The following is a 27,873-nucleotide window of genomic DNA, read 5'->3' on the forward strand; positions in this document are numbered from 1 at the left end:
CCAATGTCTGTGGACTTCGCAGGCTTTTAGCTGTTCCACATGTGTATAACAGTATTATATAATATAATCTGATGTGTGTTAAAGCAGGGAAAGATACAAACATGACCACAACAAATAATGAGATTTAGAATTGTTCTGTCAGTCAGGGCAAATTAAATGTTTTTTTAATCTAGTGTCTGATTATTTTCTCAAATTGGAAAAAAATTGTTTTTGGATGGCACTGTTCTAAGGCTGAAATGATAACAATACAAATATTAGAACCATTCCTAACACAGCCGTTCAGCTTTAGCCTTTAAATGACGTGTGTGTTCAAACCTTGTGTGTGTCCGAGTGTGCAATCCTTACAGGTCTTGTAATTCGTCACCTCAGACAACAATTATTGGCCCTTCCAGTCACTGAGGGATTGTGCAATTGTTCAGAGCCTCAGACTCTCCTCCCTGTCAGTCAGAGAGCAGGAGGGAGGGAGGAGGGGAGGAGAGGCTTAAAGAGTGAAGGGAAGGTTGGGAGATTGAAAGAAAAAAAAAAGAAGCATGAATAAAAAGGAGTAGGGCGATGGAAGGGCTAAGAAGAGGTGAGAGGTTAAAAAAAAGTGAAATGAAAGAATCAAAAATACAAAGACAGATTATGAGACAAAGTAAAAATGAGAGAAGTGTGGCGTCAGAAAAAGAAAAAGGTGTGACACTCGCCTCATAATGTGATCGTTATCTGTCGATGTGGCACCATAGAGAAATATCAGAGGAAGACAGCAGCAGGCGACAAGGAGGATTTAATATTCCTCTATTATTTATTTCATCACACACACACACACACACACACACACACACACACACACACACACACACGGAGGAGCTGAGGGCTTTATCCTTTCTCTAGCCTGTCAGCACCTCCTTCCTCCCTGCTGTCACTCCTCCTCACTTACAGTATTTTCCTCTTCAGACATACAATATGATGCACATATGCAGAGTTGGAGACACTCCACACACACATGCATGTAAAATTCATTGAAATTCCAGAAACTAGAGCTGTGCATGTTCATCTCTGACAAGGTCCCCATGTGCCTAAAGTCCAGACAGGTGAAAACAACTGACACCCAGCTGTGGAAAAGGAGTTGAACCAGTATAACAGCTTCCTTATATACTGTATGATTAATGACTATCAGACTAGTATTATTTCTATTAAATGTTGAGTACCATTCTCTCTCTCTCTTCACCCCTGATGAAGATGGAGGTTTCTTCCTGAAAACATAACAAATTGATTTTATTGAATTATTCTGTTTTTAGTTAATTCATCCTTCATATTACCAGCGTATCCAGCTCAACTCATGTTTAAATGATTGGTTGAATAATTTATTATTTGATCAACGGAAAATAAATCATCAACAATTTAAATCATCATTTAATTTGTCAAGCAAATACGCCAAACTTGCACTGCTTCCAGCTTATCAAATGTATTAATTTCCTGCTTGTCTCCATTTTATATGACTGGAAATAGAATATTTTTTGGATTTTGGACTGTTGGTTGTACAAAACAAACAAACTGAAGACAGTCTTTTAAGAAAAATTGCGATGGGCATTTTTGACTATTTTCTGACATTTTTAGCATAAACATGTAATAATAGACAGACAGATGGTGTGTGAGATGTTGTTTGAGGATGCGGTTTAAGTCAAAGCACTTGAAGCAGTAAAAATGTCAGTTGAAGTTAAAGCAGTGAAAGGGTTTGAAGTGTTTGCTGAAGAGTAAGCATTAAAAGGACTTCAGGCGTCATTTGAAGTGGAATTGCTGAAAACATTTCAAACTTTAGTTTTAAGTGTAATTTAGTAAACCATATAAAGAGTTGGATCGACAGTCTGTATGTAAACACTAAAAGTAGTTGAAGTGACAGTTGAGTAGTAAGAGGTGAAAGCAGCTGAAATGTCAGTTGATGTATTAGCGATGAAAGACGTGGAAGTGTTTGATCAATAAGACCTGAAATCAGTTGAAGTGTCACTTCAGCTGTAGGAGTGTATGAAGTGAATGAAAGCAGTTGATGTGGTGGTGAGATGTACATGAACACTGTACAGAGTTTAAGCAAAATTAAGCTTATGCATCTATTTCTTCGTCATGTACCGAGCGCCGCGTAGCAGCTACGTCTTTCAGCCAACTCCCGCTATGACTTCCTGCAGGCTGCAAAGTTCCTAATGAAGATGCAGTTAAGTGATTTGGGGAACAGATGATTTGGTGAGAACTTCATTATTCCCTGGCTCATGACCACTTGAGTGGAACACAGTATTCATAATTGCTGTCAAAATCAACTTGTGGCGGCGCGCTATCGAGAACGTATAAGGAGCTCAAATTGAAGCGGTCTCCAGAGAGGGAGAGACGGGGGAATACGGAGTGATCAAATTAGTTCCATCCTCCTGGCAGTTTGTAAACAACTGCTGATCAACAACACTGTTACTGTTTAGAGGCAAGTGACACCAAGGCTCCAGAAACACACCCACACTTACAGCCTCGAGGCGGGAAAGCTGCCCGGTTTGTGCGCGCGCACACACACACACACACACACATATGACTATCTGCAGGGCGATACAAACTCACACACACACACACACACACACACACACACACAGGATTTTAGTCCTTTAACATCATTTCACAAGAGATTTGTATTAACTTCATATGAACTCTAAGGAACATAATCACTTTTTTATTAAAGGAAAATTACAGATTAATCCGACTTGGATGGCAGTGTTGTAGTTCTGGTCATCATTCCTATCTGTCATCATAACATTGTACACACTAAAGTAGTTGCAAAGTCCCGGGACACGGCAACATCGCTAAAGTTCAACGATCAGACAGGTTTTAAAGAAACCTCCAGGTTATTCAAACTTATTTAGAAGAGAAAACAAAGGCTAAAATTATTAACCAAACTCTCAGACATAAATATTCCTCTTGGATGTCTTTTGCTTTCAATCCCAACAGCTGTGCCGTCTACTGGAAGTGAGCCACTGAACATTTTGCTTCTGGGCTGCATGGAAACTATATTATTAGCCAAAACAACTGAGGAATTGTATAATTTTATAGACTATATGTGCAGTAATTACCTTGAACATGGTGGGATCTGTCTGTGCTGCATCTTTCCTGATCCAAAACAATAGGATACTGACAGTTATCTTAGCATGCAGGGTCCATTTACTCAAGTACTCAAGTACTGTACTTCAGTAGTTAAAATTAGCTCCATGTGAAACAGCTACAAAGAGGACAGGCCTGGTGTTGTGCCATTAGATGTCTGTTTCCATCAGATGTAGACGTTCAACCAATCAGAGTTTCGTAGGCAGAGTTATGAATAATGACAACATCTTCCTACATAGCTGGCTACCTAGACACATCCATGAAGAATAATGCAAGAAAAATGGCCACAAGCACTACAAATGTTACAAAAATAAGAGACGAGATAAACTGAATGACTGAAGAGAAATAAAATGGCTATTCACTCTTTTAGGCTAACAAGCTAGCTAATATAAGGAAGCAGCTATGGGAGATAAAGGTCTAACATGTTATAATGTCTAAATATTTGATGTACCTTTCGTGTAGCCTTTATGTCACTGTGAGCCCCTAACAACCCTGTCCACCCTGTTGGACTTCATTCTAGTGATGTCCCAGAGCTCAGCAATTACTTTGGCGAGTACAATGTTTTCACAACTGACTGGTTAAAACTATGAAAATAAGACCCAAGATGTAATAAACCAGAATTACAGCACAGCAAGTAGCAGGGCATGAAAAGCAGCTAATTGAAACATCCTCACTCAGCTAAATTGGGATATTGAACCTCACAATAACACTGGGAGGCTTCCTTACAAGCTGATAGATAAACTCCCATCGTGTTCATACAGCACACATGCACGCAATCACACATAATGCAGCTATTGCCACAGAGTGACGTCGACCGTACTGATATGGCTAAACAGAAACTTTACAGAAGCACTAAACAACAGCTATCACAGCTGCTGCGGCTGCATGTTGTGCATTGGGAAACGAGGCGTTGGGAACGTATGTACACGCAAATGTGTGTGTGTGTGTGTGAGTGTGTGAGTGTGTGGTCTCATTAAACGTGTAAGCAGTGTACATCTGTTTGTTAGAGTATGTGAGCGTCAGTGCTGAGGGATTTGTCGCTGCCATGCCAAGACTAATTAGTCTTTTTGTGTGCGTCTGGTTGGTCCTCGTTGGTGGATGGATTTTGATTGGTCAGTCAGGAGAAGAGAGGAATGGAGAAAAGGAAAGGTGGAACAGAAAGGAGAGGAGGTACTAAGGAAAGAGGAGAGGAGGGAAAGGAAAGGAGAGGAAAGAGGAGAGGAGAAGAGGGAGGCAGGGAAAGAGAAGAGAAGAGAGGAAAGGAGAGGTGAAAGCAAAGAACAGAAAGAGGAGAGGTGAGGAATGGAGGAAGGCAGGGAAAGTTAGAGGAGATGGAGGTAGTGAGGAAATAGGAGAGGAGAGAAGAAGAAGGATGATGGGGGAAGGAAAGGAGAATGAAAGAGGGGAGGAGAGGAAAAGAAACAGTGGATGGGAAGAGATGGTATTATTAAACAGTTTAATACTGTTAAGCCATCATGACTCTGTGTGTGTGTGTGTGCGTGCATGCGTGTGTGTGTGTGAGAGTGAGTGAGTGAGTGAGAGAGCGAGTGAGCGAGCGATAACAGAATGAATCATATCTCAGCCAGACACAGCACTGTTGTGTCACTCAAACTTCCCTCCAATCTTTGTTGTGATTGGCCGAAGCCCTATCTCCACAGCAGGTGCTGAGGGCTACACATCAGTACACAAAGCAACTTTGCTGACACACACACACACACACACACACACAAACACACACACTTGTGCACACGCTTGCATACCCATGTTACCAGACACACAAAGACACACTCTCACAAACAAATCCTCTTATGTGCAGCCCATATGAATGCTTAATTCAGGAATGAAAACACACGCGCAAAAGGCCGAGCGCTGCTGGGTAAATTATTGATTGAGTGTGTGCCACCCTTGGCCTGCAGTAGCCACTCATGTCCCAGTCCAGTGTCTAAGAGCTATTAGCGCTGACAGTAAAGAGACAGGCAACATGATAGCAGATCACTGAGAAGCTGGCAGCCTCCATCTGAAGGGACTGCGGGACTTCTTCAAATGATTTTCTGCCCTGACTTCTTGTTGAGTTAAACTGATGTGCACACAGGGCGCTGTCATTTACTTCTCCCTCTTCCAGGCCTCCACTGAAGAGAGCAGCGTTCCTATGGATGTGGATGGTTGAATGTATGGGTGTGTATGTGTGTGTGATGAATCGTGACGATGTTGGCATTTGAAGAACGTCTGAGACTAAAATTTCTGCCAAACAAAAACTTAGATTCCTAAGATAAATAAATCTATAATTTACTTAAAAACCAGAGTTAAATGCTACCTTTTGTCAGTTTCTAGCTTTCTATCTTAAATTATATTCAATCTTGATCAAATTTGCCAACATTTGAGCTGATATGATATGATATTGGTATTTGTCAAATAGCTACTACTATGTCAAAGGATGGATTAAGCTGCTATAAGGGCCCCTGTGTGAGCTGTGCAGCCCCAATGATCCACTATAGTTCCTCCCACTCTTTGTCTATTCTGTATGCATTCTGCTGCTTTTCAAGGATAAGGCTTGTGATATCCTATTTGTTGTTGTTGTTGTTGTTGCTGTCAACAAAACCCATGAAAAACTGAAAATGCATAGTGTGTCTTTCCACCTTCCCTACCCTGTCTGTGCCCCAAGCTCCTGGCTCCTACTGAAAACTGGTCACAAATATGCAGTTTTATATATAATTTAAAAAAGGCCCAATAATTTCCTAAAACAGCAGTTTTTTAGTAAATGTAACAGGGTAAATTGTGCATTTGTTGGGAACTACTTTCACCTGTGGATTAATACGTATTCGGTGCTCTACTGAGTATTTCCAGCAGCAGGTAATTAGAAAGTGCGACTGACATAAAATAAACTACAGTTTGTGTGTTGATGATGATGTCAGCCAGTGCAAAGGTGTGACTCATGATGTGTTTTTGAACAACAATGAAGCTTTATGGCACAGAGGAAGAAGATGTTTCAGGCTTTGGATACACAGGTAACACTAGTTAGGATACATTGATTGCTGGTTTTGGTCTTTTCATGGAATTAGTTGAAATATGAAAAATGTAGAATATCACCACACACAGCTGCAAACGGCAGCTTTATTCTATTTTATCGTAAATTGCACCAAACACTATTTTTATCGTTGTGTGCTGGTTAGTTTGTGTAATTTGACTAAAAAGAAATGTATTTAGGAATATGAACCATTTAAACATAACATCAAGTGAAACAATAATAGTTTTACACAGGCCTCCTTGTCAACACAGAGCCTCACGCTGCACTAAGTGTTCATTTCAGTTTCTATAGTTCTGCATATTATACCAAACACATCTTCAAGTAGTGTAATCAGCACAAACTCTGTGGGGCATCAGAGGCAGTTGGTCACTCTTTTGAGTTGGTAATTCATTTTTACGTTAGAACAACAATAGAATTTAAAAACTTGTGACATTTTTCATGCATTTCTTAATTTGATAGGAATTCATGAGTGTTTAACCAGCATTTTGATCTGTATAGAAACCAGTAGTGCTTTCTTTGATTTATTACATTTTGAAATCTACATCTAAAAATTCAGTCTGTATATGATATCAGATTTTCAGGACTTACATGGATGTGAGCATGTGAAACAAAGTCTTACCAAAATACAATGTTCTTTTCCTTTTATTATTAATGGATAAAGTCTTTAATCAGCAGTTTTAAACAAAATCATAATATTAAATTGCAGATTAGCAACTGAGCCCTGCTTGTTTTTATGTCATGTAAAGCGCTGTTAGTTTGAAAAGATCATAATGTAGCACAATTGCAGGTCAATAATTCCAGGTATCAAAGGTTAATCAGACTATTCAAAGCGCTTTTGACAACCTCGGTCTTGAGTAGTTTTGATGGAGCTTAGTTCTGAGTGTGTTCTCTACCTGTTTATTTTGTCTTGGTGATCCTGAGAGGAATGTTTTCTTATCCTGCCAGGAATTATCATTTGACCGCACGTCTGCTCAGACATTCATCTCAAAACACGTGTTCCAAAGTAGTTCTGTCTGTACTTCCTAATCCAAATGTAGACTCCCCCCTTGTTATGTGAGCTGCTTGATGAATCAGTGAGGACTTGTACCTTGTTTTGAATGTTAAGTTTAGTGAACTTTTGTTTTCTTCTGATCCCTCTGAGACGGATATGTCATGACTGGAGCTGCCTGGCAGAGCGGGTGTGACCGTATTAGCACAGTGTGACTCCGTCAGTGTTCAGCTCTCTCCGTGCACACTTTGTCCTTTTCAAATATATAAATAATCAAAAACAGTTGATTAATTTCCCCTCTGATGCATCGTGGCAATTGCTAATGTCGGAAAAAAGAGAAAAGTTTAGTCTCCCTTCCTCCCATCCCTCCCCCGCTGCCTCTCCCCACGCCTTTCCCCTCTCGCTTGCGTTTCCGACACACACTTTACACTGTCTGATCTTCTCAATCTGCTGCTAATATGGCTTTCAGAATGCCTCTTTTTTGAGCTACCCTTCCCCTCGACCCCCCTCCCTCTCCTCCCACTCCCTCCATCAGACGCAGTTTAATGGAGAGACAGCCATTCAATCGGATAATTAACATCCGTTTAACGCTCATTAACCAGGATGTATTTGTCTCGTTTGATTTGTAATTACCAGGCCTTTTTTCACAGGAAAACACTGCGGTAATGTTCCCTTTTGTGATGGCTTCATTGATGGAATTGATTTGAACCCAGCAGGGAGGCCAACAGGGAGGCAAAGAGAGGCAGGAATGTTCAGTACCAGTCAAAAGTTTGGACACACCTTCCCATTCACTTGAATGAGAAATTGTGCCCAAACTTTTGACTGGTACTGTATATGGACTTAAGATATTGACACCATACTTGTTATTTGCCTTAGTTTCTCTGATATCAGTGTTTTTCCAGCAGACAGAAGTACAGACAGCTAGAGAGGGTTCAAATGCTAGTATCTGTACCATAAACTATAACATATCTATACCAGCGAGTGTGTGTATCTTTGAAAAACAGACAGACTTATAGACACACATGATTCACATGTAAAAGGCATGTAGGAGAGAATATGCCTAAATCATTAAAGGATAGGTTCAAAATTTTTCAAGTCTTAAACAGTGTTGGGCATTAATGCATTACTTGCAACACATTACAGTAATATTAATACTTTTTTCTTTTACTTTTTTTACAGTTTGAAATTCAGTAATCATATTACTGTTACTAACCTCTGTAACGCTCCATTATTTTTACACTTACGCTCACTGTCTTACCGGGATTAATCGAGGGTTGATATCAGTGTGGTCTCTGCGTTCAGTTGACAGACGCTCTGGAGGAGGAGAAATGCGACTGGCAGTAATTCCAAAGTTGTGTTGTAGCTTAGCTGGCTTGCTAACATTAGTCACAGGTACGCCTACATTCAGGAGTCACCTGACGCTGGTTTAGTTCAGAGCTGGAGGGTGTGTGAATTGCACAGCTTAGGTCGGGACTTCTTCCAAACTGTTTACTACCTGCTTGTTGAACCACAAACGCCTCATTTTCTATTTCATTGTGTTGAATACAAAGATGCAGCGTGTGTGTGGAGTATTTTGACTTGTTTAAAGGCAACTTCGACAGGACTGATGGCTGAGTAACAAAAGTAATAAAGTAATATAATTATTTTTTCATCACTAATTAATTACAGTTTTCAAGCAACTTGCCCAACACTGGTCTTAAAACAGCAGTCAGGTGTCCATATGAACAGTGAAAGAGGTTTTCCTCGCTGTAATTATTCCTCCTGTTCATACTGGCTATTAAAAGATCCCCTTCAAACATGCTTTCAGTGTAAGTGATGGAGGCCCATCACAGTCATTTTGTGCAAAAATGCATTTAAAAGTTGATGTGAAGGTTATATGAGGCTTCAACAGTCTGAGTTAGTCATATCAAGTGGATATCTGACACATTTACAGTCTTTTTAGCATCAAATTCCCTCTTTGTGTTTCCTCGCACAGTGTTTCCCTGTTGAGCTGTGGTGGAAGTAGAGTAACAAAAAGAGGGACTTTGGCACTAAAACTTCATATAAGCTTCAGATAAACTTTTAAATACATTTTTGCAGAGAAGGAGGACTGAGGATTTTGTCTCGCATCTCTTCCATTGTGAATATATTATGAAGGGATTTTCTAATGGTCAGTATGAACAGGAGGAATGATTACAGCAAAAATATGTTTCAGTGTTCATTTGTGCACCTGACTGTTGTTTTAAGACAGACTTGAAAAATTGTGAACTCGTCCTTTAAAGTCTAACTGGAATTGCATGTATATGTTTTGCAACAGCATGCAGATCTGCTCTGTGAATACTGTACATTAATACCCTAAAGTGAGAAATGTATACTATATTTTTTGGTTCTTTTTTTGATTTGTCTGTCTACATATCAGATTTTTTGCATATAGCCAATCAAATCAATGCATTTGCATTTGTATTAAACCTATCATTATTTATTTTTTGGTCACATGGGCAGCACAACAGACTATAATCACACTTTATAAATGTAATATTATTGATATAAAGTATTTGCAACCGATTTTCATTTCCAGCAGACAGACGTACTTTAGGGTTAATTTAAGGACATGTTACTTGCCACAATTATTCTCCATTGAGCGCTGTGTTGGTCGCCACCAGCTCCTGAGGGAAATCTCTGGCTCTTTAGCTGCTAAATGCATCACTGTGTTCACCAGCTAGTCTCTGACTATGTCAGTCAGATGTTTGGTGCTGAGCAGGTAGTGTACAGTGTGTTTATTAAAGCTGTCTGCCATGAGATGATGAGAGCCATGGAGCGAACAAAAACAGTAAAAATGCAGGTATAAGAGAATCCAGACCAATAAGCTGAAAGACACTAAAATGTTCAGTAGAGCTGAGGACAGCTGCAGAGTCTGGTGATCATTCTCTTTGGGGTTTGTCACTACAAGTAACACCTTTCACATTACATATAGTCATCTGAACCATGGCTAAAAGAAAAATACTGATAGGTGCAGCTTTAAGTCCAAATGAAATTAAATTAAAGCAAACATCATCTGCTCCTAAAATCACATCCTGTGCTCTCTTTTGAGAGAGAAATCAGTATCAACAAAGGAGACACTGGAGTTGAATTTTTTGGTTTCATAACTGCACACCCTTGTCCGTAGATTGACAAGGGAGAACTTCTTTGCATATACAGGTATCACTTTGTATTCATCACCCTTTTTTTCCAAATCAACATACAGAAAAGACATACAGACATATGGTCAATCAAATCATTCCAATCAGGAGAGACTAAGTGAAAGAGAGACTTAAAGAGTTATTAAATGAGCTTATCTCACATTGTGTGCACAGCATGGAAAAATTGCAGGGATATGTGAGGAGTCCTTGGCGATTAGACCCAACTGTGATGTCATCATATTTGGGGGGTAATCACTCCATGAGCCGCAGAGGAATATCCCCCCCAGTGGAGTCTAGACACTGGTGACAGTGAAGGAGGGAAAAACAGACTTGTTGGCACTTCTGATGAGCTCAGTGGAAGAATCCATGGACAGCTGGTTCTGAATAACCTGGAGGTGGATGAGGAGGAGGGTCACATCAATCTCACACTGAAATGACAGCTGACAGCAGCAGAGAAAAGTAGAGTTTTAAAGTTTGACAGCAACAAGATGATTGGCTCACAGAGGTCGTGGCAAAATTTGATTGGTTGAATTGAGTCAGTTCCAGTCATCTGGTAAAAGGAAAATAGAGACAAAGAGAGAAAAAATCTAAATAAATAGTGAAAGTTCATTAAGGCTTTGTGCTGACTGCTCATGCTTACTCTAAGTTTAATTTGATTTGAACTTGATTTTCATAAAACATGAATTGTTACCATTCTGTGACTGACTGACAATGACAAGCCAGACAGCAACCTGCTGAGCTACCAAACAAACAAAAAAAAGCATTAACACCAGTCAGCAGGCTTGATAATTAGTTAATATTTATTGAACACTGAATAGTTTAAAAACCTACTTGCAATGTCGGCCAGTTTAGATGCTAAATGTTGTGGTCCATTGTCTTCAAAGCCACTGCTAACAAAAAGCTGTCCGTCCTTGGCTTGTAAGCTATACTTACCAGCAAGTTAGTTTACATCAGCTGTCAATCAAACACCTATACTGGACCACCCACTCAGAGGCTAAGAGGCTAGTGGTATGAAACATTTCCTTTTTTCAATAACAAAAAATTAGAAAAATGCTGAAAGGATTCCTATAAACAAACACTGATGACTTTTGTGGTTTCTGTTGGATTAATTAGGAAGACCGCTTAGACAAATGCTGCAATGTCCAGAGTCTCTGTAATATTTTCCTCTCTGTTCACACTTTTTCTCAATAAGGTCAGCTAATTATGTGGTAGATGACCTCAGAAATGTGTTGTGATCATATTGCCAGAGGAAACACAGGTACCCGGTGGGATAAACTAACGCTTTTTCACTTTGACAGTTTAAAATTTGCTATTTTTCTCCAGGTGACTTTTTTTGTTTTTTCTGAGTTGGGGCCTTGGTGGTAGGTAGCCAACTGTGCCTCAGCACCAGGCTTTAGGTTTTATTGCAGTGTTCAGCCTCACTTGTTCCCACTTTGCAGTCTAATAAATGCTGCCACAGACTGGTTATTTTCTCTTCTAATGTGTCTCTGTGGCAGAGTCCAGGAGCTGACTGTGTAATGAGCTGTCTACTGTCTTGTGCTAAATGTGCTAAGGTTTGTGAATATGCTGTACAGTATAAACTACAGGCTTGTGCCAAATGGTGATCAGATCGACTATCGACAACTGATCAGACCATCGACAACTGAATCGTCGATTATTAGGGTAACTAGAGCGTTCTAATAAAAAATAAAATCTAAAATCTACTCCCCACTGTGCATTTACAGGACATGTTTCTGGTGGAGTGGCATGTCTGTGCACTGTCAATCAGCACAAGCAACCCATTTGTGATCCCTTTTCCATCTGCCAATCCTGACAAGTGCGCTGTTGCAGTCTGACAAAACCCAGCATCTCCATTCTCCATATGCCTGCTCAGTGCTCAACAAAGCTTTGCTCTTTTCCCTGCTCCACTATCTTTACATGCTGGGTCTATTATTGCTGAAGCGGCTCAAGTCTCTGAAACATGCAATAGTGAATGTATATAAATGCCTGTATTTATTGACAGATGACTTAAAATGGATTTCAAGTATGCATTTCATTTGCTACTGACTTTGTCTTCACACAATTTACAGCAAACCTAGTTTTTTATGTTTGTAATTAGAGACAATGAGACCAAGAGAAGAAGAGAGGGACCTCTGTTCAGTCTCCTGCTCTCTGTGATCACGTACACTGCAGCCGAATGCACCATATAGTTCTCATTTACACATTTTTCTGTGTCTGTTATCAGACATCTGAAGTAGTGTGAAATCTGATCAGCTCATAAACGGTTCATACAGTAAATACAAGCTCTCGGGCTGCAGATAACATCATTATTTTATGAGCACTACATCATCTGACAAAATGAACAAAAATGCAGATTAACGAGAGATCGGCTATACTGATATTTAAAATGAGTGATCACAGAGAAAGACCTCCCCGTCCACCATTCATTGGTGATCTCTGGTGATGACAATAGGACGATATTAAAGTACGGACACCCTGCTACAGACAATATAACAGTTATAATACAGTTGCATCTTGGATTCATTATAATCATGATTAAGATGAATGAAAATATTTTTAATTTTCTGTGAATTGTAACTTGTTTTTTATTTAACACATAAATCATAATACAGTTCAACATTAGTGTCATGGATGTCAGTACCAATCTGACCACAGCCATGTCCCAGAATGCCACAGGACACTTTTACTTGCAAGGGACACTGATAATGATTTTATTTTCCTGTGTTGTCCTCTGGTCATGGCACAAACAAGCTCAACCCATCTGTCTTTCTTGCTTTAAAGATCGTTAACCAGTCCTATCTATTCTCCCCCCAAAGTCATCTGTCTCCATGCACCTGGACCTAAAGCCGAGTAAATCAGGCGTACCTCATATTGGAAGGTGATGCCGTCATTTAAAGTGTACAGTGAGCTGTAGCAGAGCGACAATCCAGCTGTTAGTATCTGGATTGGCACTGTAGGAGGAGGGACACTGTGGATGGTGAGTGTCCCATTTCCACAGCTGATCTCACCAACACCTTCATCCATCACTCAGACAGCTTTAGCGGCTCGTTAGTGGCTTCATGTGGTCCCTGGGGAACCAGCTAAGGAGCCTTTGGCTAACTTTGTCACTGGATTTTTGGAGTGCACTCACTTCCTTACAAGGTCGCTGCTGCTTGAGGTCTAGGACATCAGGACTGGAGATGTTCTTAAAGAACTTTTCAATCTGCTCTTGTTGATGCATAAGTTTAAGGATAAGTACCAAAGTAAACATTTGTGATCAAATAATTCCGGCTTTTCTACTTTCTGTTATTGACTGTTGCAGCACAATTGTGGTTCAACGTGTGTCCGGTAAATAAAAGGTTCTGCATTTGCTTCTCTAAATCCTAGTATTTAGTAGTTTTTTACAATGCAACATACTGTGGCACACAGGAAAATGAAATGTTTTGTTTGGAAGACAATAACTGGTTAAAAGATAGGTTCACATTTTATTTCAAGTCTGTCTTAAAAGAGAAGTCAGGTGCCTGTATGTACATTGAAACAATTTTCATTCATATTGTGCTTCCAATAAAAATGATTGGTGGGCAAAATCCACAATCCTTGTTAGTGAAAAAATAAATTCAAAGTTCATCTGAAGTTAGTATGTAGTTTCAGCAATCTGAGTTAATCAAATCCAGAGTATCTTCCAAGGTTATAATCTTTTATGCCCTTTGTGTTACTATCCCTTCATCACAGCTCAGCATGGAAACACTGCCTGTGGAAACAGAGAGGGAATTTCATACTAAAAAACAGTAACTGTGGAAGGTCCACCCTTGATTTCATTACCTTAGGCTGGAATGGATTTTTGCACACAACAGGGGCTGTGGATTTTGTCCTCCATCACATGCATTGGAAGCACATTAGGAAGGAATCTCATAAAGACCAGCATGGACAGGAGGAATAGAGCACCTGACTGTTCTTTTATGACAAACTTGGAAAAAATGTGAACCTATTCTTTTGGTCTCAACCACTTTTAGACACAGTCCTGACTCAGGCTGAACTCCCATTTGGACTTCCTGACTAAATCTTCAAACTGTTCGGATTCAAACTCGACAGGAACAGACTAGACTTAAGCAGTTTCAACTACAGCTGTAGCAAAAAGTGACCTCTGTGACTGGCAGTGCCAAAACAACTCAACAACAATTCCAAAGATGGAGACAAAAGACAAAAGAAAAGTGAGAAAAGTGCTGATTTGCACCTTTATTTATTAATTAATTGAAATTAATTTAAAACATTTCCAAGTAAGAAAAATGACTTGTGTCTTTTGGCAGACAAAAGAAAACATCCCAGAGAGCCATTAAAAAATAACAAATGGAGTTCTGTTAACTGAGGTACATGTGACCATCACAATGTTAATGCATTCCAGCTCGTAAGCCTGAATGTAGTGATGGCTATGCGTCTTTCAATGCTATAAATCTATTTAAATTCTTCTACTTCTACATCTACCTCTAATTCTTCCACAATTTTGAGTCTTACTTTACTGTTTATGGGGATTTTTTTTTTTTACAACCACCATAAAATGTGTCTTTACACATTTTAGTGATTTATTTTTTCAGTCCTTATTTTTTTTAAATGAAGAAATGCATTTATTGTTTTCATTTTATTATTGATTTTTCAAATGTATCCTTGAAGCAGAGCAGGCTCTGAGCCAGCACAGCACGCTAAATGTGAGCTTTCACCAGCCAACCCAGGTTACACTTAAGACCCCACTCCCCTCCGCTCCTCCCCACTCCTCCCTCAGTCTCCTCACGCGTGGGACGATGATGTGCTTTCTCCAGCTCCCCCTTTTTCCCAATGTATTTATTTACCCACTTATACAGGGAATAAATCAAGGTCAGCACACAGTGCCGCACACGGCTATTAAGATTCATTGTAATGCAAATTCTCCTGTAGCGAGTGCACTACATTGACAGGTACTGACACGCAAGGCAACACACAAACAAACACACAGTAACACACACACACACACACACGTACAGACACTTTTACCAACACACACATTCCGTTAACACTTTACCTAACGCAGTGCGACCAAACAGAGATGCATGTGCCTTTTCACACCACATCCCTTTCCTCTCTATTTCCACAACTTTTTCTGTTCATAGGCCATATTTCTATTCTATTATATCCATCACTTTGTCTGAGAGGTAATTGATTATATGTTCTTATTATGATCAATACACAGTAGAATTAAATGTCTGTAAACATAACAAAACAAATAATGTTCTGAAATTCTTTTCATGGAAAAAAAATAGTTTTGACTACAGTCGGTCATAACAGTGTTTAAACTGTTACCGTTTGTTGTGTTATCCTGTTGGATGCTGTTAAAGAAAATTTATATTTTTGGAACCTGGATCATATTTGTAAAGTTTTGGCTATAATTCATAAGAACTGCCCAACTTTACTATCTTCATTTCAGAGACATAGGTCTGCAGTGACACAGCCTAGACACAACAAAAAAGCAAACTTTCAAAAAGGTTTATTTCATAATACAACAGTACCCAAGTGCAGAGAACACACCGCACACATCATTTCAGACTTTATGTAGATCACTGCCGCATGACACAAGAACTGCCGCAATGGAGAGAGAAAACTGAGTAAACTGGCCACAGACATGATGCAAATGAATGAAATAACTCTTAAACTGACTTGACCGAAGGTAGCTTAGTGCCTTCCAGACACCAACACACCCAAGACTGATCCAGAATCAGCACCCTGGACAGCAGTCGTGACTCTCCCAAAATGAACATCTCTCATTAATTCTGTTTCAAAGACTTTGTGAACGTTTGTTTAATTTAACATGCTGCAAGCTGTGTTTCTGTCAGACTATCTTTTCACGTTCTTGTTACAAGGAAGCGAACTGTTAAGGTCTGAAAAATGTCTTGTTGGGCCCCTGTTTGTTCCTTCATTATATGCCTAAAACACTGAAATCAACTAGTACTCCAACACTGGGACCATACCTCACTTCAGGTTGTCTGTGTTTCAATTAGTTTTGGACAATTTGAATAAAAAACAACTGATAGTTCATATTGTGCTCATGGTGCATATCCCTAACCTTCAGTCTTAAAACTCATTTTTGACAGAGGCCTCTACAAGACAGGGCTGCAAGATACTGTAAGCTTATGATGCAAGACCCACATGATTCGATGTAGTGCTTGTGGTGCAAATTCCTAATCAAGTTTGCCATTAATCAAATTACTTACAACTGAAAACACACAGTAAACTTTGGAGATCTGAGGCCACTGGTTGCACACTTTTTTCGTTTTTCGTTTTCACTACGTTTTTCGTAATCTAGTGTTTTCCAATCAAGTATTCTTACTATCAGTCCCAATCCAAGTACGTTAGAGTATTTTCCAATACAGAGTTCCACAGTCTCAAATGTTTATTTTGATAATTTGGTTATAGTTCTTCTTTTAAATTTCATTTTTTTCATTCATCATTCTGCATTAAGAAAATATAACATACATCACAGTTTTTCTTGTAAAATATCACTGAAATAGAAGCAAAGTCACTGCTTGCATCACTCACTCAAACCCGCTGTCAGTGTGGAAACATAAATAAAACTACCGGTTGCCATTGACTTGCACATGTGATTCATAGTTTACTCTCTCACAACACGGTGCGTTCAGAAGAGGTTTCCTCATCGAGTAAATAAAAGGATTGTGACATCCCAGGCTGTAACCAGAAACTTTCAAAGCCCTGGCTCAGTTTGTGCTGGAAGAACAGCACTCACGTCCTGTTTGTGCTGTAAAGATTGTGCTGGGAGATTCCAGACAAATCTGACTTGGTGGCACACAAAGTAAAACACAAAACACAGAGTAGATGGTATGAAGCACATTGGAGATCTTGTTATTATAAGGCATTTTCAATGGATTTTTCCCAATATCATTTCATTAGTCAGGCATTAGTTGTCATTCTACATTGACCACATTGGTCTTGGAGCTGTTGGTCTCTTTATTTGTCTTCTGATTATGATATTATTATTATTATTATTATTATTATTCCTATATATATATTTTCATCCTTTCCTTCATCCAGAGCACTAAATGAGCAGCATATCAGAAGTGAAGTGAAAGGTTATCACAGCTGGTCTTGACATGGGCCGCCTTCGCTCTCCCTTTGCATATTTACCTGTGTGCTGATAAATTCATTTTGCGTATGCTTACTGTGGCTGCATCAAACACCTCATGTGTATGTTTGTGTGTGTTCTGCATTATCATAACCTTTGCATGTGTGTGTATATGTGTGAGTGTGTGTAGAACTCCTGGTGAATCTGTCAGAGACTTCAAAGCGCACGCCGCCTCTCTCCTTGATGAACGAGCTGTTCCGATGTTTATCGTGACCTGCTTTTCAACTCAGGGGCTTCACAAAAAACATCAAGGGATGGAGGGATTAACGGGATAAAAAGGAGGAAGAGAAAACAGTCTGGGATAAATATTGCAAATAGAAATAGTTTCTGGTTCCTGTGGGGGGACAGTGAAAGAGAAGATCACTATCGCCCCCAGTCTGTTTATCTATAGTGATACAAATATTGTGTGCGTGTGTGTGTGTGTGTGTGTGTGTGTGTGTGGTGATGGTGTCTGTGCACATATCTGAGCATCTGCTCTGTGTTTTACATTATCAGCACTTGTGCAGGTGTGTGTGTGTGTGGGTGTGTATGTAGTGTGTTGCACATTTTTAGAGGTAAAGTTCATTCTCAGTTACAGTTGTCATAGTTTCATCCTACAGTTTTGACCTCTTATTGCAAAGTAGTTAAAGGCTCAATTTCCTCATATTACATTTACACTCATTTTATATCAAGTTAGTAATGGCAGATACTTAAGCATTAGCATATGGCACTATAGCCAGATGAAATACTCAATAGAGTCTAGCACTATAAAAAAATCAATTTTAAGATGCCCTCCAGACATATTTCAAGACATTTTTCTACTTTTTACTTAGATAAAAATTATTCAGCTAACTACTGGAAAGGTTAATTCCTTCTCCAGGTCTAAAATATATGGATCTGCAAATATGAAGACAGTACATCAGGCTTTGCATCTACCACTTGGTTCAGTTACATTCAATTCAGAACATGATAATCACTAAACACAGCCAAACAAATTACATATAAATTACATATAAAAGTATGTGTGTTTCATGTTTGTATGCTCAGAAATTACACTCATATAAAGCTGGATAATGGCTGGATTTTGATTGCTAGCTAAAAGTTAACTGAGCAGATTCAGACTATGCAATAATCAGATAGATGGAACTAAAATGGGGTTCAAAGGATTAATACAGCTTTTTGTCAGTCTGATAATGTTGTCTTATATTGCTACAATTTCAATAGCTAGCTACCCAAAGGCTGCCATTAGCAATGAGCCCTAATGCTAATGCTAATTCCTGGTCACATTCATATTCATACTGAGAAGACTACACTTATGAGCAGCTGAGTGGATAAAACCATCATCAGCCAACTAGTTGTAATTCCAAGTTGGAGATATTCAGAACTGATTGGCTGAGATATCTCCCTCTTGACGAAAAGAACTACAGAAGCAAAATGGCTGTAAAGCCCCGTTGCTGGCAGTTACATCTAAATAAAATCAAACATCAACACAAATACAGTCAATTCAACTAATTATAAAAGAGTTACATGTTTGTTTGAACTTGGTTTCACTTCTTAACAAACATATATGTCTTTAATAGCTAATTTAGCATGTTTCTCTGGTGAGAGGGCTAGTTATGGGGCTAACCATCTTAGAGTAATGGATGAAATCAATAGGAGGTTCTTCACATACTGTAGACATTGTGTGATTGGATCATGACACTAGTGCTAACTTCATACACCGTCAATTAGGAAATGTGTTGCAAGGAGGAAGCTTTTTTAAAGATACTGGTTAATTATATATACTGACTCCTGCTGACATCCCAGGATACATCGCTGGACGGTGTCAGGCTTCAGAATCAACGTTTTGGCAGAACTCATGGACTTCTGTGTGAAACTGCAGGTCCCTTTTGGTTTGTTGGCATGTCAACCTAATGTCTGTAAATAAAATCCAGACATTTCTGTCTCAGCACAGGATTCCTTGGTAAATAGTGGAAGGAAGCTGAGCTGGTAAATCCTTTTCTGCAAAATACAAGCTGCTCTCAGCTCCACCACACCTTACATTACAGTACTGGCTCACTCAGCTCCAGCTTAGAGCTCCCAGCTCTGCTTTGCATCCTAAAATGTAGACCTCATTATGTTTAGATTGTTTCAAGTTTGACTACAAGCCACTGCCTGTCACTCCAATGTCACAGAAAAGTCTGTATGACAGACACACACACACTGAGAACAAAGTGTCATGCTCTCCCTCTTTGTCCACATTAGCATGTTTCTCTGTGACTTTTCATGAAAGCAGGTCTTCTCAGCAGAGAGGACAGGAAGAAAGACGCTGACATTTTCAGCAGTGGCATTGACGGCTAAGAAGTCATGGCACATCCTATGGTGAATCATAAATGATGGGAATTCAATTATGAAATCCAGCCATATAGAGGAAGCCCTGCTGTGAAAGCACCATTCTGTAAATGTCTTATGTACCACCCTAAATTAATTAAAAATGACTAACCCAAATGTCAAGCACAAAGAAATCTTCCCCTTTCTGTGGAGGAAAGTAAAACCAGCCCTCCAACTAATTTTGCACACATCAGTCTGTACAATAAGTGTAATATTCAGTGGGAGTTACCGTAAGAAAAACACATCTAAGTGGATGAGCTAAAATAATTATAAATGAAGCTGAGTGACAGTGTGAATTGTGCTGAAAGAATTATGTGATTATGTAAATATATACTGATATTGTTACAATGTATTTGAGCTGCAACAATTAGTCAATTAATTGATTAGTTGATGACGGAAAATTCATCTGCAAATATTTTGATAATCAATTAATTGTTTGAGGTTTTTTTTGCAAGCAAGAATGCAAAAAACCACTGGTTCCTCAAATGTGAGGATTTGCTGCTTTTCTTTGGCCTATATAACATATCTGGACTATTGGTTAGACAAAACAATACATTTACAAATTATAATGGGCATATTTCACTATTTTCTGACATTTGCAGTTAATCAAATATGTTTGAAAATTTCATTCCAGATATACTTTCATCTTTCTTTGAACTCATGTGAACTCACATCTTTGTGTTCACTGTATTATCAGAGCAAGAAAAGCTGGCTTGTATCTATGATGAGGAACTCACCCCTCTGGCAGTGGTAGGCAAATAGCAGCGAAAATATGTGGCCCTATAAAAAACATGAAGTTTCCCATTTTATAGATTACAGCAAATCTTATACATGACTCCTCATAAATCTACAGTAAATAACAATGTAAACACAAGGCTCATATAAATCCCAATAGATTAGACCTGCAAACATCTTATGAATTTACTTAGATGAATAAAAAAGGTACGTAACATAATTTGGCTGATGTGAGCAGAACAGATTTATGTCAATTTTGCTTCAGCGATAAATGAAGCAGGCCACTGTTTACTGTGTGTGGATAAGTTATCAATCACATTTTTAGTCTTGTACTGTAACACAGAGGTTATGTTCATGTTTATAAGTCCATTTTTTGCAAAAATGAGTATTAACATAAGCTGCTGTAACTCTATGAGCTGTTGCTTACTGATGGGAATTATGAAATCTGCCTTCAGACACAACCCTAAAATTGCTATATAAATCAATTTATTCTCGCATGAATTAAAAGAAATAAACAGAACATATTAAAAATATATAAGGCTTTGTTTTTAGGTGAGTGTTTTTAGGTTATGGTGAGTGGAGTGCTCACTCAAAAAGACAAAAAGTATCAAAGTCACATGACCTTTGTGTTTTGTAAGTAAAAGTACTTAAAACTTAAACTCGTTTTATAATGCTCATTTTTCCATATTCCATATTTTCCAATATGAATATGAATAATTTTCTGTTTTACTACATAATATTTTCTATTTTAATTTTGGTTTGTTTTTGTTTGTACAGAAGACCAGATGATTCTATTTTGACTATTTACCTCACTGCATCTAATAAGAGCAGGCACACTGAAAACCTGGAAAGAAATCTATGTTTGTTTTATTTATTTTAACTTTGAAGGCAAAGATTACATTTTTTTCCCACCATATTGTTTTAGTTTCCTCTCCATTTTCATTTCTATTTCAATTTTACATGTCTGTCAAAACTTACTCATGCATAATGTGGGTGTGTGAGTAGAAGAGAGTGAAAACACTCCAGGCCTAAACCACAGACACCAGGGTAGGATTCCTGCCAGCTGCACCTTTGACTGGACACTTCAAATAAAACACCATGCAAGGCTGCAGGTAGGAAGCCAATTAGGGATCATGTCCTGGTGGTTAAAGAAGCATCATTCAAATAGTTTAATTTTTCAAAAGAAATAGCTGTTTCACCATTGCATTAACTACGGTTCCACTGAACATTTAGCTGAAAATAAAAAGGCTGCAAAAAATTCTGCCTATCAAATTGAACGCCATCATGCAGGACATCATAAAATCTAACCAAATGGTTAAGTTGCACATCAATTGTATGTGTTTGTCTATGTGTTTCTATGCAGCCATGGGGGACATTTGCATGTGTACTTTTCAGGTAAAAGCATTCAAATGCATCTAAAAATGTCTCAGCCAGTAATCCACAATACATTTTAACTGTTCACTTTGTTATAATTTCACTCATGTTGGTTATCCAATTTCATGCTTCTTTCAGCACCTTTGAAGTCTAAGCACCTAAAATGGTCTTCTATAAACATAACACTAAAAAGGTTAGGAAAACACTGCATCTGTAAACTAACCAACAGCATTCTGGGAAACATAAATTACCCTGTGAGGGAGAGCAAACACGAGCACGCCGGTGTCTACTGCTAAAGCTGCTGCTTTCTGAGTGTATGCAAGGTTTACCCCTGCCCCATTTACCATAGCAGAAGCCTATTAAATGCCTGGAAAAAGAGTATATTTATCAGAGCCCCCTCCATTATTAATCAGTGCAGAGTTAAAAATGAATATGTATCAGAGGAGCTGAATAAGGTTGAAACACGGTCTGGATTCTGATGGTCTCACTGGGAGTATCAACAGTGCAAAGCCTTTTCAGCCCAAATCTGAGCAGAAAGAAGTATGACTTTCATCTCCCCTGCTCTGCGGTCTCTACGGTTACAAGGCCTGTAATTATACATAGATTTGGAGAAGGGGGGGGGTTGGGTTATGTCCTAAAATGAATGCTTTGGAGGAGATGACATAGTTCTGAAAAAGTTGAAGCGGCGTTGATATGCACAGCTTGCTATAGGAGTGTGATTCATGCCTTTCTGGCTGCACTCTCTCAATTTTATCATGGTCTGAGTGATTATGAGAGTGCAGAGCCCTTCCCTGCAAGCTCTCTATTTACTCTATTTATTCTCTCTCTCTCTCTCTCTCTCTCTGCAGCCTGTGAGGTGGGTTTCTATAAGCCAGTGGCGGGCGATGGCCTGTGTGGTAAATGTCCTCAACACAGCCACTCAGAGACCAGAGCCGCCCTCGCCTGCCCCTGTGACTCCAACTACTATCGAGCGGCAGATGACCCACCAGCAGCTCCATGCTCCCGTAAGCACAAACACACGGTACACAAGATTATCTAATCCCACAGGCAAAACCATATCCAAGACATGTGCACACAAACACTTGCACACATCCGCAATGTACAGCAACTATGGAATGATGTGCCGGACTTATCTATGCCTCAAAAATCCAATTTCCTACAGCGATCAAACCTGTGAATGAACTTGAACACTGTCTTTCTTTTCTCCAGGCCCTCCATCTGCTCCAGTAAACGTCATCTCCTCGGTCAACGGGACGTCTGTGAATTTAGAGTGGGATCGCCCTCTGGACACCGGAGGTCGCAGCGACCTACAGTATAACGTGTTGTGTCAGAAGTGCTCAGGAGAAGGAGGGCCCTGCGAGGACTGTGCATCCTCCCCAGGAGGCACTGGTGGAGGGAAGGCAGTCGGAGGGGCGAGTTTTGGGGCCGTGGGAGGAGGGATGGTGGAGCGTTCGGGCACAGCCGCAGTTCGATTCGTCCCGCGCCAGACCGGGTTGACGGAGCCCTGGGTGACGGTGCTCAACCTGGTGGCCCACACCAACTACTCCTTCCGCATCCTGGCCAAGAATGCGGTGACGCACCTGAGCAACGAGCCATCACTCTACGCCTTGGTCAACATTACAACGAACCAGGCAGGTAGGGTTCGAAACAATGACATACAGTATCACATCATCAAGGCACATAGATGTTAGAAGGCAGGACAATGGTTGTATGTGAAAGAATTTGTGATGGCTCAAGCTCATACCATAGAACTACGATGTCTCATGTTAAAATCCAACCTTGAATAACTTGTTGTAAATTATCCAGAGAAAGAGAAATAAAAGATAAACTTAGCCCATGGGGCATGTTGGCAGCTCACTTGCAGTTGCATCATTTTGAGTTTAAATCCAGCCTTGGCCCTCCATCAAAAGTCTTTCTCTTCTCTCCTTGCAGTCTCTCTCCACTGTCAAATTTAGCAAAAGTGCCAAAATAACAATCTTTGAAAGAAATGTGCTGTCTCAACGACATTTTGTGCTGATAATGAAAAACAGGTTGTGCCACCCACACTTTGTTTCCATAAGGACTGGTTGGAATAGCTGCCACCGTCAGCAAACAGTGCTCATGTCCAACTCTGACACTTCTATACTCCATACTGAGTCTATAAACGGCCAGCTTTATCTTCATCCTGATTGACTTTTCAGTAATCACTACCAATAACCCTGTCATTGATTGACGGCCACTTAAGTATTGAGTAGTGAACTTTCCAACTTTACATAGTTGGAAAAATTTAGCATTTTTTTTTTAGAATAGCTTATATCTGTCCCTTCTGTAGCCACTGAAACCCTATAATAGTGTGAACGCAGCCAATTAATCAAAGGACTTATTTTAGTTCAGGTAGGATCAGGGGTTTTGGTTTTAATAGAGCAAAGCTTTGTTGATTTTTGGTCATGGTCTCCAAGTGTGGCCCACCATCAGTAGATGACCACCCACAGTGACTGACAAGTTGTGAGTTAATAGGAAATATAGGGAGAAAGGAGAGACGTCAAATGACATACAACATGGGTAGCCAGCTGAAATCTAACAAGGGATGTTGTGAACAAAGTAGGTGTCTTAACCACTAAGCCACAAGGATGCCTCACAAAAATCCCTTTAATGTTCAAACCAGAGTTCACCAGGACTGAAAAGACTGTCATCACGAGAAAAACAGCGTATGCATATATTTGAAATTACCTCTTGTGGCTCATCAAATTATGACTTGTGTGTCTCAAAAGTAAAAGGTGGAGATAGTGTAATGTTGTTGTAGTGCTGCAAAATGTCATAAGAAGGAGTTCAGGATGGGTCAACAAAGACTGCTACTTGTATTATGTGTCCTGGCCAGTGTCAGTTTCTGTTAACCCAATCTTTCCCTAACATTAAAGTTGTACTTGACATATCAATATTTTCATGTTACTAATGGATGGAATGACATTGTGTAATGGGAAAGTGGTCCTTCACACCGACAAACCCACAGAGAATTATTAATGGCTTTGCAGTCCCCTCAGCTCTACATACTATTTTAGCATCTTTCAGCACATTGTTTTATGTTCCTAAGTGTGGTGGTTTTAGTTTTCACCACTTCCATTGACCTCATTTCCAGCAGTAGCAAGAGCTTTGTTTTAAACAAAAATTTCTGATAAACCAAGACTAAACAGCAGACAGATGAAGTTAGCAACTAGCTGGTAAACATAGTAGTTTAGCTGTTAAAGAGCCAGATATTTTTCTCAAAAAAAGAAAGAAAAGGAAAAAAGTTAAAAGTAGAGTGAATACTTGGCTTAAATACAGTACATCAAGAGGCCAGAAAGGTGACTCCAAATGAATGCTGTTTCTAAATGTCTGCTGGATGTGTAAATAGGCAATAATGTTTGCTAACTCATTCTGTTTTCAGCTAGTTTTGCTGCCCCCAAGTGGCTAAAAAAGTACTGCTGCTGCTTTAACCATGTAGTTTTTGTCCTTAAGGGGCTGGTATTGTGGAAAACAAGAAAAATGAGCTTTGGGATGGATTAGGGTGATGGTAGGGGCCCTCTTGTGCTGTAAAATTACTCATTTCTATCTCCTCTTTCTTTTTAAGTAATTTGAAATTTTGAAATTCGCAGCTCAAGCGCTACCCTGATAGTGTGCGTAACTTCTGTTGTCAGAGTTTGCATTTCAGCCAGATGACGAGCAAAGCAGGACACTGGAAGTGTGCTAAATCTAAGCTAGCAACCTCCAGCTACTTTGTTAAGAAACCTAGACATGATTTTAACCATTCTGAAACATTTGAAATCTCAGCTGTGCAACAGCTGATTCTTAACCTTCATTATAATATTATTATATATTCATATATTATATTGTCTTATGTCTCCAACAGCAGTCATTACTACAGGCAAAGATGTGGCATAAGGGAATTTGTATTATTCATTAGGTCATATTCCAATTGGCTGGGGGTGAAGGTGGGGGCCACCCCCCAGCCAATCGGAGTAGGTACTCATTAATAATGCTGATTTTATGTAAATAGCTTCCGTCCCTTCTGTCTTCCAGCCTGCTGGAAGACAGAGGGGAATCTGGGCTGTAAGAAAAGATGGATTTAGAGAAATCTAAACAACTTTTGGTGAATAAAATGTCATAGATATGTTTAAAATAGAGACTCAGAGTTGACAAAAATGAGTCAAAAGAAGGCCATAATATCGGATCTTTAAACCTAGCCCACATCTCAACTATAGCGGTGGCAGATCAGAAAACACATACATAAAATGCAATCATATACAGTTTGAAGGACACTCACAAAACCATGATGTCCTGCAGATACGGGTGTCAGATCAGAAAAAGAACTGTTTTGGCAGGCAGTGACAAAAGTGCTGTGTTGTTTAGTTTCGAGTTTTGAAACCACATGGTAGTCACATTTGTCAGAATAATTTGAATTTAGCAGAGTGCTTCAATTCAACACCAATTGATGTAGCTGTGAAAGCTGTGCAAGTTTAAGAGTCTTCAAAAGTCCATCATCATTTCATCATCCTGTCTGAATGTGTTTCATAAAATTCAGCACTTCCTGTGTAAACAGAACTTTACTCCAGTGTATTCTCATCACCTTGCTGTTTGTGATTGTCTTTGAGGAACCACATCTTGAACTTACAAAGCAGTAATTTCTCCTGTTTCTTGTTCAGCCCCCTCTGAAGTGTTAGCCATCCGCCAGGAGAACACCAGTCAGAACAGTGTGACTCTGCTGTGGCATGAACCCGACCAGCCCAACGGTGTTATTTTGGAGTATGACATCAAATACTATGAGAAGGTACTTACTGTTGCATCACCACCACTCAAGAACTGCACCGAAACAAATACTGTTTGTGTCTACACATGGGGTTGTGTCTACATATTTTGTATATTTTCCAAAATGGCAAACACAAAACTATCCTAGCAGCTTATGAGGAGGGAAAAAGTGACACAGCTCATTGTCTTCAAAGGGCTGCGACTAAGCTGAGCCAAGATATTGTGAATGCAGAGAAGTGGCGGTTGGATAGACTCTGGATAACTTAATCCAAGAAAAAGATCCTGCTGGCAGCTTGGCTAATTGAAAGGAAATGGGGGTCGAGAAAAGGAGAGCAAGGAGGAGGATGAGATGGTGTAGATTCCAACTTAGTGCAAGTGACGGTGACAGCAAGCGGCTGGCGGGCGCATAAGCCTCACGACAAGCTAATTGCTGAAAATGTGTGAATGTGTGCATGCACGTGTGTTTGGGTGAGAAGATCTGTGTGTGTGTGTATGTGTGTGTATGTGTGTGTTGATAGAAATCAGCTAATTGCGGAGGGAGCGGCCTTGGGGCGTGCAGTCTCATAGCCAAACAACAGGATGGTGTGGAGAGCGCTGAAGGATTAGCTCGTCTCTTGCACTGGTGTCTTAATCTGGCCTTGCTCAGGGGGCAAGACGCCTGTGGGGGATTTTCAAGTGGACAAGTCAGCAATGTGCTTTCTTAAGGTTTCTATACGACTGTACTGTAACAATGAGTCACAGCAGGGTGGAGGCTGCAGCAGCATACTAGCTGAGGATAATAATGAAGACAAAAAAAAGGCTCTTATTTCTGCACCAAGCACTTCTTCATAATTAGGCTCTTATCCTTTCTAAGGACACATGCATGGTTTACTTTTTTCCTCTGTTTGGATGCACCTTGCACCTCTTATTATTTTTATATTTATTCTACCTCCACACTTATGAATTATCTCTGAATTAAGTTTCAAAAGATGCTGCAGTAAGCAGATGAAAACAAGGTGAGGATAGCAAAGAAGATGATTATGATAATGATCAACTTTATTGTTAATCAAGACTTAAAAAAAAAACAAAAACAAGCTTCCTTCAAAACAATAAATGCATCCCCCTTTTTTAATGAATATGTACATAAAAAACTAAACTTAACATGGCAAGTAAGTGTAATAAGATTGACAATTTACATTTGAACAAATGGTGCATCATAAAAGAAGCTATCATCTGAAGGGAAAATGAA

The 27,873-nt window shown here is 39.5% G+C and overlaps 1 protein-coding gene across 1 annotated transcript in view; it reads left to right on the forward strand.

Moving 5' to 3' along the window:
• The window catches only part of epha8 (eph receptor A8), a 118,094-nt gene that overhangs the window by 67,776 nt on the left and 22,445 nt on the right, over positions 1–27,873 (forward strand). Inside the window, exons 7-9 of the mRNA XM_067588384.1 lie at positions 22,733–22,888; positions 23,094–23,519; positions 26,543–26,667. Coding sequence (XP_067444485.1) covers positions 22,733–22,888; positions 23,094–23,519; positions 26,543–26,667 — 707 coding nt within the window. The remainder of the gene's footprint in view (positions 1–22,732; positions 22,889–23,093; positions 23,520–26,542; positions 26,668–27,873) is intronic.

Source organism: Thunnus thynnus, chromosome 4, assembly GCF_963924715.1.
Source record: "Thunnus thynnus chromosome 4, fThuThy2.1, whole genome shotgun sequence".
In the NCBI taxonomy this organism is placed as follows: Eukaryota; Metazoa; Chordata; class Actinopteri; order Scombriformes; family Scombridae; genus Thunnus; species Thunnus thynnus.